We start from the raw sequence: 16,503 nt of genomic DNA, 5'->3' as shown, positions 1-16,503 counted from the left end.
CTTTCCCCATATTTTTGCTTCCCTGGATTTTTATTCCCACCCTGCAGCTCAGAGAAGGCGATTAGTGACTGCGACACCCGTACCAGGAAGTACATGCTTGGCTAGAGCCAGGGCCTCCCGCTGCCCTGCTGGGGGCTGGGGCACACGGCTGACTGTGTCTGTCTGGTCAGCCTCAGGCAGCCATCCGCCGTCTTAGTGCTTCAGTTTCCCGCCTGTAAAATAGTGACCACGTCAGTTTCTATGCAGCAGCTCTGCTCCAGCAGCACCCCAGACTAAATATGTGAAAACATGTGTTGTTTATATGACTATCTCATACATGTCCCTTGGTCTCCGTGACCTCAGTCCACCCCCCCCCACACACACACACACGCACAGACTGAGCAGGAGAGTTCTTTGAGCTGGCACTTGTCGCAGTCCTTGTTGTCATTGTCGTTTCCCAGTACCCAGATTCCCACAGTGAGGCCAAGCCAGTCACCGGGGAGGCCAGCCTGGGGAACGCCAGGGCTTCCATGCCATGAGAACATTTTCCTTGGACTCTCCCCACAGGGTGTGGACACTGTAAGAAAATGAAGCCGGAGTTTGAGAGTGCGGCTGAAGTCCTCCACGGAGATGCCGAGGTAAGCTTCCTGTCCCGAGTCCTCACCAGCCCTGAGATGGCTCTCCCTGTCCCCAGAAATGAGCAGTACCTCCATGTCCCCTAGGAATAGGTCAATTATGGTCAGACAGTTGGGGGCCCCTCCCAAGGACCGTTTAGTGCCGAAAGCCTATGAGACCATGTTTCTGTAGCTGACTGGGAGGGCTCTGCCCAGTCCCTCTTTTCTCTGGGCCCTTGACTCTTGGGAGCAGGCCCTGTTCTGCCCAGCATGGTTGGTGAGGCAGATTCAGAAGCCCGTCACTAAGAAGCGATGGGCCATGCCAGGATTGGATTGTTCCCTGGGATACGCAGGTGCAGAGATTCAGGCACCCCGCGCGGGCCTGTCGGGGCCTGAGGGAGGGTTGGGCTGCCGCCTGGGCTCCTCTTTCCCCGCAGCACCACTTCTGGGGCTGTAATGCATGGTTGGCCTTTCCCCCACCCCAGAGCTCTGCTGTCCTTGCAGCTGTGGACGCCACTGTCAACGAGGCCCTGGCAGAGAGATTCCACATCTCGGCATTTCCTACCCTGAAGTACTTCAAGGACGGCGAGCAACAAGCAGTGCCTGCTCTCAGAACAAAGAACAAGTTCATTGAGTGGGTGAAGAAGTAAGTTTGTTTGGGTTTTTTTTGGCTTTGATAGTGCCCTAACTAACCTGGTCCCTGGAGATGGCCTTGAAGGAAGAGAAGTGAACTTTACGGGGGTCCCCTGTCCTTGAATCGGGGCCCAAGGACCCAAGAGATTTGACTCCCTCGGTCTGAAGTCACATTCCTGTGAGGATCTGAAGGCATTCATTCTAGTTGGTTCCATGGGCTTCAGTGAGTGTGAACTGCCTTCTCCGCCCCAGGAGAAGTTGGGCAGTTGGCTCCTCTAACCTGGTCGTGCATCCCCATCAGGTGTGGCAAGTGTATATTAAGACGTACAGATTCTGACACTCTTATTTCTGAAGCGAGGACTCAAAGGATATGAACAGGCCTCCCAGCCGTGGTGCTTAGAGAAACCCGGGTATGTGAAATAGGAGCACCGACAGTACCAGGCCCTGGAGGTGCCTCTTGCAAGAGAAAAGAAAAACGTCAAGGTCCCACCCTGTTTTCCTCTGCTCCCCAGGAGAGGAGCCTGAGTAGCCCGGTTCTGAAAGAGAGCAAGTTTTCCATTTCCCAGGTCTTCTCTGCTTTCTAACACAGGTGGCTACCCTGCTGTCCCAGCGTTGCTCAGGAAGGCGTTAGACTCGGGGCCCACACATGGTAGCTAAGCGCTCCACCCTTGAATCATATTCCAAACCTTGTTTCTCTGGGCCTCTTTTCATCCAAAAATCCTACTGCGGCCAGAGAGTTTATTCCTAGGGTCACCACCCAGGGATGAGCAATAGCACTTTGAGGCATTTAAAAGAGAGCCTTTTGGTGTCAGGACAGCAGATGATTCTAGGATGGAAGGTGGAGGGGTCTCATCCAGAAGCGGGGCGAGCAGATGGTACCAGGTGATACACATGGTGTTGACCGCTGGGTGGACAGGTGGCCAAGCCCCAGGTAGCTGAGATGTGCCTGCCATGGTACAGCCGGCAAAGCAGCATTCAGGGACTGAGCCCGCAGAAAAGACAAGTTGGTGCCGCCAACCGTGAAGCCAGGGGCCTTAGAGCATAGAGAAAAGCAAAGGGTTGGTTTTGGTCACCAGCACAGGGATACCGTAGCCAGCATGGAGAATTTGGGGAAGAAATAAGGACTGGAGAAAAAAGGTAACATGTTCCAAGTCTTGGTGGCTTTGGGGTAACAGTGGGGCCTCTGGCTGGAAACAGGCTTGGGTGAGAGGACAAGTTCATGGTATCCACAGCTCCTGGAGATCCTGAGAGTCAGCATCAGGTCTCGTGAGAATCACAGAGACTCGGCATAGAACTGGAGGAAGAGGAGAGTGCGGGACACTGGAGTTAGGAAGCGCTTTTAGAGGATGTGCGAAAGGTGACAGGGCAGAGGGTCCTGTGCCACTCTGAACCAAGCCCTAGGTTGTCGGTTCAGGGTTGTGGCCGGAGTGGGGGAGGGGGTAGTACATGGCAGCTTGGTACAGCCTTCCTTGCCAAGGGGAAGCAAGGCTGCAGAGGCTTCTAAAAGACCCGGGATCTGGGTTTGTTGACCTTTGCCTGCGATCCCAGCTCTCATTGGGCTAAAGCCAGAAGATTACAAATTCCAGGCCAGCCTATGCCACATGACAAGACCTTGTCTCAAAAACAAATAAACAAGACTCAGCACTAGTCAGCACTCCCATATTGTAACAAATACCTGAGTAAATCAACTGACAAAGAGGAAACTTCCTTGTTTCAATTTGGGACGTGTCCTTCTAAGGTTACTTGGCAGTGATCTAAAACAAACCTCACACCCCACCACACTTAGGCTTCCCGATGCTTCCTAACAGTGCCACTCTGAAAACACACAGGCTTTTGGGAGACATCCAGAGCTGACTAGAGCAAGTTTCGTCCTTGTGTGGGGCAGAACGGGATGGGGGACCAGCGGACAAGCAGAAACCAGAAAGTACCTAACGCCTAGTGCCTGCCTGTTTATCGGCGCACCCAGCGTCTCTAGGCTGAGCTGAGCCGGATCTTCACCTACACATCCTGCATCCATAGTTACCACCCGGGTACCACTGTCTTGAGTAACAGAAAAGCAAATGGAGACTCAGAGGGGCTTGGTGACTTTCCTTAAAGTCACACGTCTCACATGTAACCTGGACTGGAGCCTGGGTCTTCCTCGTTTCTTGGCTGGTTCTCTCTCTGTCTCTCTGTCTTTCTCTCTCTCTCCTTCTCTCCCTCTCTTCCTCTTCCTCTTTTTCTCCCAGAACAAAAGCATCAAAGAAAATGATGGAGGACCCAGGGGACCCTAGGAGGCAGGCAGGAAGGGCCGAGGGAGACTTGTGGAGAAGGTTCTATGCCTTAGCAAGGAATGATGACCCCACACCAGGGCAGGTGCCTGTGTTCAGATGGGGCCAGCTCTCCCACCTCTTCATGGATAGTGCAGATTTGTTGGCCTCTAAACCAAGGTTTTAAAATGAAGTCCCAGAAGAAATGCAACATTGTTTTGTTCATTTGAGTTGCTTCAGTGGCCTGAGGTGGGGTGGAGTTTGCACCTGTCTGTCAACAGTTCATGAATGCTCCGCCTTCCCCACCAACCTCTGCAGCCCAGAGGCTCCCCCACCTCCAGAGCCCACGTGGGAAGAACAGCAGACCAGCGTCTTACATCTGACGGGGGACAACTTCCGGGATACCCTGAAGAAAAAGAAGCACACCTTGGTCATGTTCTATGCCCCTTGTAAGTAGCTTCTGTTCATAAGGCGGGAGGTGAGAGAGCTGTGCTTAGCTCTGCCACATCAAAAAGAGTACCCACGCCAGGTACCGGCTGGCTATCGGTCATCTCTGAAATCATGTTTACCTAAAGCAGGACTCCCAACTTCACCAAAGGCTGAGGGGGCCCCCAAAAATCATTGCTTCCTTGTGTCGGCTCCCATCAGGTTCTTGCCCTCACTGGGGATGCCTTTCTCTTATCAGGCCTACAGGCTGTGTGTGTGGTAGGAACCAGTCTCCTAGTTCGGTCTCTGGGTTTCTCCGTGCAACCTGTACTCCCCCTACTTATACACACGCATGCACAGGCACACACACACACACACACACACACACACACACACACACATACACACACGCATGCACACAATTTTGCAGTTTCTTCTGCTCTCCTCCTGTTCCTCCCCCTGGCACGGAGCTTACCTTCAAGGCCTTAGAACTCCCTCTCCCGACCTTTCCTAGAGGTTTTGATCTGTTTGAGTTTCTGTGCATCAGAAAGGCACAGTCACCTGCAAGCTCCGTGATTGTCATCTCAATCAGAGTACAAGCTGGGGAGGTGGCCCGTCTGCTAGCAGTGGTGTTTGTGACCTCGGGTTTTTTGTGCATTCCCGTCTTGAAGTTGTTAATTGACACTTAGGGGGGAGGCGTCTTAGAATTTCCCACTCTTCTCTTGCCCTTCTCTCTCTCCCACAGGTTACAGCTCAGCTTAATGGAGTGAGGATAATAAAAGTCTCTGTCTACAGAGAAGCCAGGCACTCAAGTCTAGTCGTAAACCCACTCAGTTGTAGCCGGCCCTCCTGTTCCCTCACTGTTCGGTGTCAGTAGCCTGCAGCGTCTCATTGTCTGCTATCCCTGTCTGAGAGGCCCTAGTCGATGATGGCCTGAGACCCCATCCCTCAGGCAGCCAGCACACCCTGGCAGCCTCCCTTCCTTCAGCCTTGGCCTTTTCTCAGAGTTGGGTTTGCTCTTAAAGTCCCTTACAGAGTTCCTCCAAGACCCAGCCTGCCCTTAGAGTATGTCTGGAAGCCTGAATGGGATTTGTAAAATGAACATTTTCCTGAGGGTCGACACCCAGGATTTTTGTGGCTTGCTCCAAGCCTTGTGGCAAGTTAGTGGCAGGCCCTTCCTGCAGCCCAGGCAACTCTGTCTCAAGCATAGTTCATCAAGCGTGATCACTGAGAGGAACCTGTAGGCTCTATAGTTCAGTGCCCAGCCACCGAACAGACTTCACAAAGACTAAACAAAATGCTTCCCCAGAAATGGCCCCTCTCCTCAGCCCAGGCCATACTTTGTCCCTCACTGTAGTACCCTCTGATAGACACAGAGTCCTTGCTGGCTGCTAGAGCAGACAGGTTTCTCTGCCCCCAGGTAGGCACATGGTTGAGACAAGTCTGCCTCCCTTCTCCAAAGAGCAGCTTTGCACTGCTCCCAGAGTACGGGGTTAGGTGCCATATCCCTGCTGGGCCTCGGGGACTCGCAATTCTCCTACAGAACTCTTTCGTGCCAGGTCACAGTCATCGCAAGGCTGTGGGTGATTCAGCTGCCAGCAAAAAGCTTGGTCTGCGGAGTTTCCCATCTCTACCCCATCTTCAGATCTTAACTCAGTACTCCTGGGTGCTACATCTTTGGAGTTGGGGGGCCAATCTAAGGACAAATAAGTCTGTCTTTCTGTGCTTTCTGATAAGATACTTACTTGTGAGACACACACATACACACCCCACTCTTTAACTTATTTATATATAAAGAATCCAAATACAGGCTGGAGAGATGGCTCAGAGGTTAAGAGCACAGGCTGTTTTTCCAAAGGTCCTGAGTTCAATTCTCAGCAACCATGTGGTGGCTCACAACCATCTGTAATGAGATCTGGTGCCCTCTTCTGGCCTGCTGGCTCACATGCAGGCAGAATATCGTATACATAATAAATAAATAAATCTTTAAAAATAATCTAAATACTGTGGAAATGTCAAGTATCAGATAAAATTCTGGTTGGAAAGCTGGCCTATCACATCCAGCCCCACTCCTCCCTCTTTTTTTTTTCCCCAGATCTGCGTCCTCATGCATCTTTATTCCCCACTTCCCTATCTACCCACAGCTTCCTGCTCTGGTCATGGGAACTTCGCCTCCTAGACCCACTCAGCACATTCTCCAGGGCTGAGGTTTTCCATCCCATCCTGAGGCCTCAGCTCTGTCCTCACAGGTCAGAAGGCCTAATGGGTTTCCTGCTTCTTAGTTCACCTCCAATTTTAAAAACCCATGGTGAACTCTGGCCCACCCGATGCCTCCTAGAAATATCCCGTGCACGTTCCAAAGCAGCCACCCCCCACCAGTTACTCATCTGCCATATTCTCTCTTTAGATAATGAGAAAACGAGATGCAGGGAGCTGTTCATCCAAGGCCTCGACATTTTAAATTGATGGCATAGGAATTAGCACTGGGCTGGCGGTGGCCTTTATGCTTTCAATAAGTGGAGGTTAAAAGGGGGAAATTAAGAGTGAAACTGGACTGTGAGGCCTGGGGTGGATGGTTGTCAGCCCACCCTGTACGTGTGCCGTTAGTAGGCCTGCCCTTCACAGGGCCTGTAGCTGCCCACGGGATGAGTCTACCAATAGACTGTGCTCTTTAAATGTTTTGAAATTATGTAACAGCACTCCTCTGTACTATGACATTCTCATAAATTTCAGCTTTGCCTCTCTTTTAGGTCAAATTAATGGTGTTACTTATAATTGCCATTTGAGGTAGTTGAAAAGTCATATGTCCCTTATCTGCCACGTGGTCTCATTTATTCTGAAATAGCCACCCCAGGTCTCTTCTGTTCCCGTATCAGATGTTGGGAAACCCCCGAGTCCCTCCCCATCATCCCCACTCTATTCCTGAGCCAGCTGGCTGCTCCCCAAGTCTGGCCATGTGGGTGGTCCCAGCCATCTCAGGAACCAACTCAAATGCTACATTCAGATTAAATTTGTAGCTTAGCCTTGATTTAGCTTCACAAAACCCTTTGGAATGCCAGTCGGCATTATCTCGTTTTAAAAAGGAGAACTCAGAAAAGCAAAGCCATTTCTGTCCCTGCCGAGGAAGCTCTGTGTGCCTCCCTAGGTGGGATGTGCAGGCCTTTGCCAGGAAGCCGAGGCTGCATCCGGGTCTCCCAGCAGGCGTGTGACCCCTGCCACCTGTCCTCATCAGAACTGATGACCACAGTCAGGGTCAAAGCTGTCCATCCATGGCAGCTCCGTTCACTCATAGTGAACGAATGTGAGAGTGGTGGGTTTGGGTTCTGATCCTTTCACCCTGAGGGAAAGGCCAGGATAGCCTGTGGCTTCCCCAGCTTCTGTGACAGGAGGAGAAAACAGGCCACAAATAGGTTCCTGAGCCACTCTTTACTTGGGGGGGGGGGGTGGCGTGTCTCAAGGTGGTGCACTGACCAAGAAACAAGACTCATAAGTGGAATGCCTCAGCCCTTCCTCCACTCTATGGGCCTTTTCCCTGGGACAGGGGCTGGGGGCTGCTGACTCTGTAGCTGCTGACTCATCGTCCTCTGAGCCTCTCTTGAGTGCTTCCATCGTTGCCTTCAAGATTAAGATTGTAGGAAGGGGTAGAAGTTGTTGAAGAGAAGGAAGGTATCAGCGAAGCTGGAGCCTTGGGACCGTGGACCCCATCTTCCCAGTGCCGCTTGCTCAGACATGAGGTAGAAAGATGACCCACCATCATCCCGAGGGCAAGAGAACAGTAGGATAGACCTGTGGCGTCCTGAGCACACGTGGTCCTTCCCCAAGTCCCTCTGCACTGTGGAGCCAACTCCTCTGCTCTCCAGGGCAGTGTCTGCAGAATGCCATCACAGCGCCATCACAAGCCTTCCTTTACGCCAGAAGGCAGATGAGAAGTTCTAGGGCAGGAGTGTCCCCAGACTCATGGATGGCCCTAGAACCGCAAAGCCCCGTGCCCACAGACAGCCGAGGGAGAGGTTTGAGTGGCAAGGTTGACACACCAAGCCTGACAGGGTGAGCAGGATGTGGGGCTCCCCGAAAGGGCTATCCAGAGATTCTGAAAGCGGCTCCATCTCTGCTACCGTCAGACACACGGTGACACTCTCTTCTCTCACCCAGGGTGCCCACACTGTAAGAAGGTCATCCCGCACTTTACTGCCACAGCTGACGCCTTCAAAGATGACCGAAAGGTAAGGACCCTCCCTGTCTTGGTCCACCCCCGGTTTGCCTTGCACTGGTTCTTCCACCTTCCCTTATTCCCTGTGGGCTAGATTGCCCGACCCTAAGCGCACTTCCGCCCAGACCTGTGAACAGGGTCATCCTCGGGAAGCAGGGCATTCTTTCTCCTCGCCGTGCAGACAGACTGGATTTCTGCTGCGGAAATCAACTGGAGATAGAAGCCGAAGCGTTAACAGCGTTTCCGTGGAGGGAGGGGGTGTGTGAAGGGCCCCCGGTGTGTTCATTTTTCTTTAGTGCTCAAACGTTTTTACGGTAGGATCGTAGTCATGCGTTACTTATATAATTAAAAATACAAATAAGAACCCCACCAAAGTCAAATGGAGGAGGTTTCGGTGGGGGTGGGGGGACACCAGACCATGCCAGAGGATCCTCGCCCTGCCTAAGCTAAAGGCTCCTGCAACTGCCAGCTGATGAAGCATAAAATTAACAGGCTGGAGCTGCAGATTGGATTAGGGTGTGGGTGCCAGGGAGTGGGCGCCAGGCCTGTTTCTACAGCAGGGAAACAGAGCCACTACTGGGGAGGGTGGGTATGAAGCAGGGCTGGACCTCAGAACTCAGGGAAACCCTCTTCATCGCCAGTCCCCAAGTTCCCTTCTTCTGGAAGGTTCTTGTTGGTTGTTTATGGGGGAGCAGGGCTGGATAAGCAGTCTGCCGCTGAGTTCCATTCCTGGTCTTTGAATTCCCTTCTCATCTTACAGAGCTGGTAGAGATGGTTGCAAAGATTGTTCCCAGCTCTTAGACACAGTCACAGGAATCGGTCACATACCAGGCCTCGCTGGTTTCTACGGGGACTAAGACACACACACTGGACCCAGGGTCATGAGTTCAACCAAAGCAGAGCAGGTGACATGGCATGTGTGAGTGTCCTGGGCACGGTGAGGGTTTGACGGAGGCAAACAGAAGATAGGCCGGCAGGTACCTCTGGGATGACAGAGGCAGAAGTCCTGGGACACCTTCTGCACTTTGAGGGTGTCAGAGATAGGATGATGAGAACTCACCGATTCAGGAAGCCAGGCAGGGAGCAGGCACACATATGGTGTGTGAGGACCAATAGAACAAGATTCCTTCTTGGACGCTGGGACTCTGCCCCACACTCAGAGAGTGTGACTGTTTCCCATAAGCCCTGGCTAAGCCCCTGAGGTACTTCCTCACTCTTCCGGGGTGCAGAAAGAACCACAAACTTTTTTTTTTTTTTTTTTTGCCTGCCACTTGCCTGGTGGTTGCTTCTGCCCTGGAAGCTCCAGTGATGCCCACTGTCACCTGACTGCCTGCCTCCCCACTGAAATAGTTTTCACCCCAAGTCATCACGCATCACCCCCGGAGCTGGGACTCCAAGGGTGCCAGGAACTGGTGACTTGTAAGAGCTCAGCCATATACTGGTCATACCCTGGTGTTTGGGAACCATCGGTGCACCCCATTTGCTTTTATTTTGGAGAGACTGTGGCTTAGAGACGAGCCATGTCCTTTGCCCAAGATGCCCCATTGGTCATGGGTAGCCGGAACTGGGTCACCCTCGGCCACACCCTTGCTGCCACCTCTCGGCTGCAATCGTATTTTGTTTCCCACCCAAAAGCCAGTCTCGGTTCCTTCCCCAATCAATATGCAGTTGGTTTCTCACTTCCATTTTCATAGCCAAAGTCAATATTAGCTCCTGCAGAGATTTATTTTACTGAATCAATAAAGCGGTGTGAGGCAGCTCGTGCTTTAGCCCGGGAGCCTAAATCCCCTCCCAGGAGCTTAGTTGGGGACTTTATCAGTTGACACGCTCCTCACTGGTGGAAAAAGGCTACAGACTGTGAGCGTTGGGATAGATGGTGTCATCGAATGACCCGGAGGATGGGGGGGCGGGCCAACAGTGGAGGACAGGTGGACCAGAGCAGAGGCTGGGGATTGCTGAGCTGCAAGGAAGGGCTTACCTCTCACTGCACTTTAAGGTATGAGCAGCTTGGGCAAGGGGGCAGGGCCAGTGAAAGTGTGAAGGTCGTCCTGGGGGAGGTTACAAGGCCAGAGGTGCCCCCTCTGTGGCTGACCTCCATCACCACCCTAATCTGTACAGCTGATAGAGGTCATGTGTCAGACTCCTGTCCATCAGCAGTGAAAGCCTCTCAACACGGGAGCCTCATTCGCCCTTGAACTCCCAAAAGTCTTGATGCTTTGTACCCCCATGGAGGTTGCCTAAACGGCAGGATTGAAAATGAGACTCAAATGGCAGAATGAGAGTGGTGGAAGCTTTTATTCCAAATGAGCATTGAGTCCTTTGGTCCTCGCCGGAGCGTGATGGATTAGGTGTTATTACATCCCTCATTTTATGGGGTGGAATCTAGAGTCCAAGCCTATAGACAGGTTCCCTTGCTGGGAAGGAGCCGAGTCAGAATCCGAACACAAGCATTGCCAATTTACATTTCCCAAAAGCAGGACCCTGTGCTAGCTGGGACCCCTGTGAAGGGGATGCATTTGGGAGGAGATCCCAGGAGGTACCATAAGAGATTGAGAAAGTAATATGAAGGAGGAAGAAGCCAAAGGAGGGATGGTATGGGCAGTTGGCTGTGGGTACCTGAGGCTCTGTCCCTTGGGAGACCACCTAAGACATGAGCCACAGCGTTTTTCCATGCAAAGCTCCTGGAAGCCAGGTACTGGTCCTTGACCCCTAACCCATCACTAGCCTTAGTTCTGCAACTTGGGGGCTAGGTGAAGCTCTCAGGTCGAGACTTTAGGTACCAGAGCAAGTCTTTGGCTGAGGACCCTTCAGGACATGGACAGAATCCAGTGATCCATTCCATCTCCGTAAGAACAAGGCCAGAGACTGCAGGGGTTGTAGGGATGTTGAGTGCAGGTGACCAGTGAAGATCACAAGTAGGTCTTGATGGGACGAGAGCTCAGGCAGGTGAGGCAGAGACCTCAGAGAACAGATTCTTCCTGAAGGATATTGGCCACACTCATCTCCTATAGAAACTGAACCTGGATTCCCGCCCTCCCCCCCCCCTTGCAGCTAAAAGTCTCAGTCTGTGTACACGGCTGACAGCTAGTGTGAGGGATTCACAAGTATCCATTTTTAATTTAGTGGATTTATAAAAACCATACACTACATTTCCAACAGCTCCGGGGCATGTATACAAATTGAATTCATAATTTAAAGCGGACGCAGGGAGAGCAGCGGCCCAGAGCAGTGTTCATCAAACCTGGAGCAGAGTTAGCAGCGGCCCCTAGCCCAGGGCTGGCCGCAGTGGACCCTGTGGATTCCCTGCTGGCCGTGTGGAGTCCGGAGTGCTTGTCCGGGAGAAGAAAACCCTGCAGTTGGACGACAACGGGAGCGTCTGCCTCGTGTCTCTAAATAATTCAGAACACAATTTAGAAGATGAGCCGGGGTTCTCCGGAACCTGCTTCGGCCAGCTGCTAGCCTAAGCGAATTGAGCTCATGGTGGGTGCTGGGGAAGGGCAGGGTTAACCTCCCGGAAGGAGACAGATGCCCGTCTGCTCAGCCAGTCGCTGCCTGTGGGAATGCAGGGCAAGCACCATTCCAATCTTCTGATGTTTGTAGAGGAGCTCGGAGCCAAATTTTTATATTAAATCTTCTGGCTCCTTCCACATTGGCAGCTAATTCAAATTTATTTTCTTTTTAAGTTCTATGTGGGCCAAACAGAGCGGGCTCGAGAGCCAGCTATGGATTATCTTCAGTGAGTTTGCAAACTTCGCTATAAAAGTCTTGTTGTATAAAACAATCAGGCTGCAGATGCAAAGGGAAGCCTGGAGAGGTGAGGGAGCACAGCGATGGTGCTCTAGTGGCAGGCTGGGGAGCCTTTCCCTTGCCTGCCCTAGCTGTCAGTCTTACAGCTCATAAGACAGTGGCCACGCGCCTAGGTACATAGTTAAGTAACCAGTACCTATGGCCGCCGTGGCCTGCAGAGCTCTTTTCCCTAGTTAGCAGGCAGAACTGTGAATCGTGGTTATTCAGCAATCTTGAATTGTCCCAGATGTCAGCAGAGCAGTCGCCAGGCTCTAGAATGATCTCATTTGTTACACAGCAGGAGCTTGTTGGCTGGACTTTGTCAACATCACCTGTTCTCCTCCCCACCACCTCCTCCACCCTGGCATCTGCAGCAGGCCTGGCACGTAAGAGGAAGATTTGCCTCCCATCTGAGCTTGCCATTCCTGCTTCCTGGGATGTGGTTCTGTGTATTGCCTCTAGCTGACTCTTTCTCCTCTTTTCCCAGTGTGTGACCGTCAGCAAAATAAAATCTTCCCCAACTTCTACTTCATACCCTCTTATTTTGAAAGAAAGACAAAAAAAAGGAAGAGCTGCCTGGCAAAATGCAGCTTGTTAGATGGCCCAGAAGAGGCCAAAGTCCACTTGAAGAACTTTTCACCAAAACCTGATTACTGATTACCTTAAAGAGACCAAACTCTGTAGCAGTTTCTGGAATGTACTGCCCTGTCATTGGCTTGGATGGTCAATGGTGCAGAATACCTTTGGTCTACTGGCATGCTGGGCTACTCCCATGGTAGCTCAGATCACACGAAGTTGAGAATGGTCTTTATCCAGTCCCTTCCCAGGTGCTAGCAGGGCCAGTGTATGGGTATGGAGTCAGTAGAAGAGAGTGGCACAGTAGCCAACGCTGCTAACCATTGGGCATAGGCTGACAGGCCTCATTTGAATCTTCCTGATCCTTATCCGAGGAAACTGAGGCGCCAAGCGGCTAGTTGTTCTCCATGAGTCTTAACGTGCCAGCAAGAAGATTTACCCTTAGGAAACTGGAGTACAATGCCCTCGCTTTCTCTTCAGTCCAGCACTGCCCCTGGCAGATGTGGTGACTGGCGATGTCTCCGCTGACCCTCCCCACCTCACCCCCTAGATTGCCTGTGCTGCTGTGGACTGTGTCAAGGACAAGAACCAGGACCTGTGTCAGCAGGAGGCCGTGAAGGCCTACCCCACTTTCCACTACTACCACTACGGGAAATTTGTAGAAAAGTATGAAAGTGATCGCACGGTGAGTGGAGTGGGCCCAAAAGCAGCCATTGCAGAGGGCAGACGGGAGCCTCAGCAGTCAGCTCGGACACTCTGTGCTGACAGGATTATGGGATACATCTTCACCTTGCTGGGAGCTGGGGGCGGGGGGCGGTGGGATGCCAAAACCAGCAGTGTCTCTCTGTGGGTCTGCACAGGAGCTGGGGGACTGGAGGGCGCATATCACTCAGGGTCTAAGTCCCTTCTCTTCGCTGTCTTCTTCCATACCCTGCAGGAATCAGGATTTACCAGTTTTATCCGAACCCTCCGGGAGGGAGACCTCAAGAGACTAGAGAAAAGGAGGGAAGAGCTGTAGCGCCTCCTCCTCCCCAGAGAGAGAGAGCCCTTCCTTTACACTGTGAACAATGCCTATCTCGTTCTTTCTGAATTTCCATGTGTTCCGAAGACAAAGTTTTTTATAGCCGCTCACGGCCTTTTGTACAATTTTGAAATAAAATCAAACCGTTTATTCAGTGGCAGAGCTTATTTTCGCAGGCCTGTGCTAGCAGGATCACGTGAGGTGGAGAATCACTTCCTCCCCCCCACATCGTCTCTGAGCGGTGGGGTCCATCTGAACACCACCTGTATCCCAAGAGGCCCTGGAGGGGGCAGAGGACATGGGGTGCCAGCCCCCTTAATCATTAGCAGAACAGAGAAATGACCACAAAGCACAGTTGTGGGGAGGCTCCGTAATGAGCATAGATACGCTACTCTTGCTAATTTTTCTCCCTTTGCTTTCGGTGTCATGTATAAAAAAAACATTGTCAGATTTAGTGTCTTTTTCCCATGTGTGTTGAGCTGAGAGTTCTTTAGTTTTAAGTCTTAGAGGGCTTTGTTCATCTTTAGCTAATTTTCTTGTGTGCTGAGAGTGTCCCGCTCCCTTATTTTATATGTGGGTATGCAGTTTTTTTTCTCAGGACCGTTTGTTGAAAATATTGTACTCTTCAGATGGTACTGACACCCCAGTTGAAAACCACTTGGTCGTATGTGTGGGCTTTCTTTCTGTCCCGTTTTTTCTGTGTGTGGATTTACATAACCCACCGCTAACAAGGTACAAAAATGTCCTACCCCAAAAATCTTTCTCAGCTACCTCTCCTCCCCACCCCTAACTGTGGCAGCCACTGGCCTGTTTTCCATCTCTGTAATGTTACCACTTGGGGGGTATTACAGAAATGAAGTCTTACAGCATGTAATGGTCAAGATCACCCTTTATCACCGCATAGTGTCCCTGAGATCCACCAGAGTTGTCGAGTAAACAGTGTGGTCTTTGTTGATTGTGAAGCAACATTCCATGGCATGCAATGCCAGTTAGTTAACCCATCTCCCTAGTAAGAGATTGTTGTGGGGACTCTTTCCAGAGAGATGTAAACAGATGTCTGGCCCTTCCTTAAAGGGTACCAATGACAAACCAAAACAGTGTTCTACCGAAGCCCAACTGTGGGTACCAGTGAGTTTGTTGGGCTAGCTAGGAAGCTAGGTGAAGAATTGCAGGAGCACGGTGATTCCAGAGCGTCCACATCACTTGGAAGGTCTCCAATATGGGCGGTGACTTCCCCATGGCTGTACAGATGTAGTCCCCCTCCCCCTCCCGAATTTCCATTAGCTTTGCCTACACTGTATCCTCCATGAGGCCATGGAAATCAGGTAGAATTCCATATAGCTGGCAGAGAGGTGCAGCAGGGAACAGCCAGAATCTGGCAACCCTCTCCACCATCTCTTGTGAAGGAAGAGTAGCAGGCAGCAGGCCCCATCTTGGTTGTTACAAGTTTAGCCACTGGAGTTCTGCGTGTTGTGATCAAGAAGCACATGAACAGTAGCCTGGTGCTCCATTAAGTGCCTGCATCAAGCTTCTCTTAATCTCGCCACTCAGGCAGCACAACAAGGTAAGTACCATTTAATAATGTATATTGAGAAAGACAGGCATTCAAATAACCTTTATTATATATATCTTTATAACTGCTTTATTATTAGTCGCTATTAATCCCCTATTATACCTAAGTTGTAAATTAAACTTTCCTAACTGTGATGGCTATTCTTGGTTGTCGACTTGACTACATCTGAATTAACTAAAACCCAAATTACTGGAAGGACTTTTTTTTTTTAACTTAATTAAATCATTTGAAACGGAGAGACTCATTTCTAGTCCAGATCTTCTGAGGTGGGAAGATCCATCTTCAATCTGGACCACGGCTTCTGTGGCAGCTTATATAAGGAACATGGGAGAAGAGAGTGCTTGCTGATTACCTGCTTGCTCTAGTGCTCACTAGCAAGTCCATTCCTTCACTGGAATTAGAGCCTGCTTCTTCAGGATTCTGGTGTGTACTGAAGGCCAGCTGAGACATCCAGCTTTGTGGGCTGAACAACTACTGGATTTATGGACCTTCCTTTCATAGGCAGCCACTGTTGGATTAGCTGGACCACAGCCTGTAAGTCATTCTAATAAATTCCCTTTATATAGAGAGATTCATTCTAAAGTTGATGCTCCAGAGAACCCTGACTATGTATGCATAGAAAACATAAATGTATACGGTTCCATATCAGATATTTACAACACATATATAAGGTTCTCTATCAGGTATTCATTGGAGATCTTACAGCACATACCCGATGCATAACTTACTGTATGGTATTCCTCTTGGTTAAATACAGGGCCCTGGACATGAAAGCCCACGTGGGACCTGACCCCCCACAGAGAGATGGGACAATGAGTCACTCACTCTAGATATTATATCTTGGTTAATCCCATACAAGACTGTAGGCTCCCTGTCAACAAAATCCATCAAAACCTTTTGATACTGTTTACAGAACAGATCAATCTTCGATAGTTCATTTCATGGACTGTATTTCTTAACTGATTTTTCACAGTATTACATATATTATAAGAAACGCTGACAAGTACAGAAAAGCATACTAAAATTTTAAACCATGCAAAGCTCCAGTACTCATCAATAGCTATTGAGTATAGTTTTATTGTAGCTCAGATGTCTCTTTGCTGTTAAAGGTTTTCTGTTCATTATAAGCTGCTAATGGCACCCTTGGATGCCAGTAGCCTCTCTCTATGTAAATATTTACTTGCAGATTCATGTCACTGATCCTGTGTTACAGATGGGGTATTGTTTTGTGGGTTTTTTTTTTCGGTCATGTATAATACTGGGAAGAACATTCCTGATTGTGTTACTTTACACATTTTTCAGAAGACACTTTCCAGATTTGACCTTATTTGTAAGGTCTGTAATCACCTTGTGAGTTTTTCTTTAGAATTTTATATATTTGTATCCTCAGTTATGAGGAGTTTCCTGTTTTTCTAAATTCATTAAATCTAGAAATT

General features: G+C 50.3%; 1 protein-coding gene across 1 annotated transcript in view; it reads left to right on the top strand.

Annotated features, from left to right (window-relative positions):
- Positions 1-13,648, top strand: part of Pdia5 (protein disulfide isomerase family A member 5) — an 86,743-nt gene extending 73,095 nt beyond the window's left edge. The window contains exons 12-17 of the mRNA XM_060370318.1: positions 547-617; positions 1,079-1,239; positions 3,794-3,924; positions 8,054-8,124; positions 13,024-13,158; positions 13,411-13,648. Coding sequence (XP_060226301.1) covers positions 547-617; positions 1,079-1,239; positions 3,794-3,924; positions 8,054-8,124; positions 13,024-13,158; positions 13,411-13,491 — 650 coding nt within the window. The 3' untranslated portion in view covers positions 13,492-13,648. The remainder of the gene's footprint in view (positions 1-546; positions 618-1,078; positions 1,240-3,793; positions 3,925-8,053; positions 8,125-13,023; positions 13,159-13,410) is intronic.
- Positions 13,649-16,503: the final 2,855 nt, after the last annotated feature.

This window comes from Meriones unguiculatus, chromosome 17, assembly GCF_030254825.1.
Source record: "Meriones unguiculatus strain TT.TT164.6M chromosome 17, Bangor_MerUng_6.1, whole genome shotgun sequence".
NCBI lineage: Eukaryota > Metazoa > Chordata > Mammalia > Rodentia > Muridae > Meriones > Meriones unguiculatus.
This window is presented reverse-complemented; position numbering and strand designations above follow the sequence as displayed.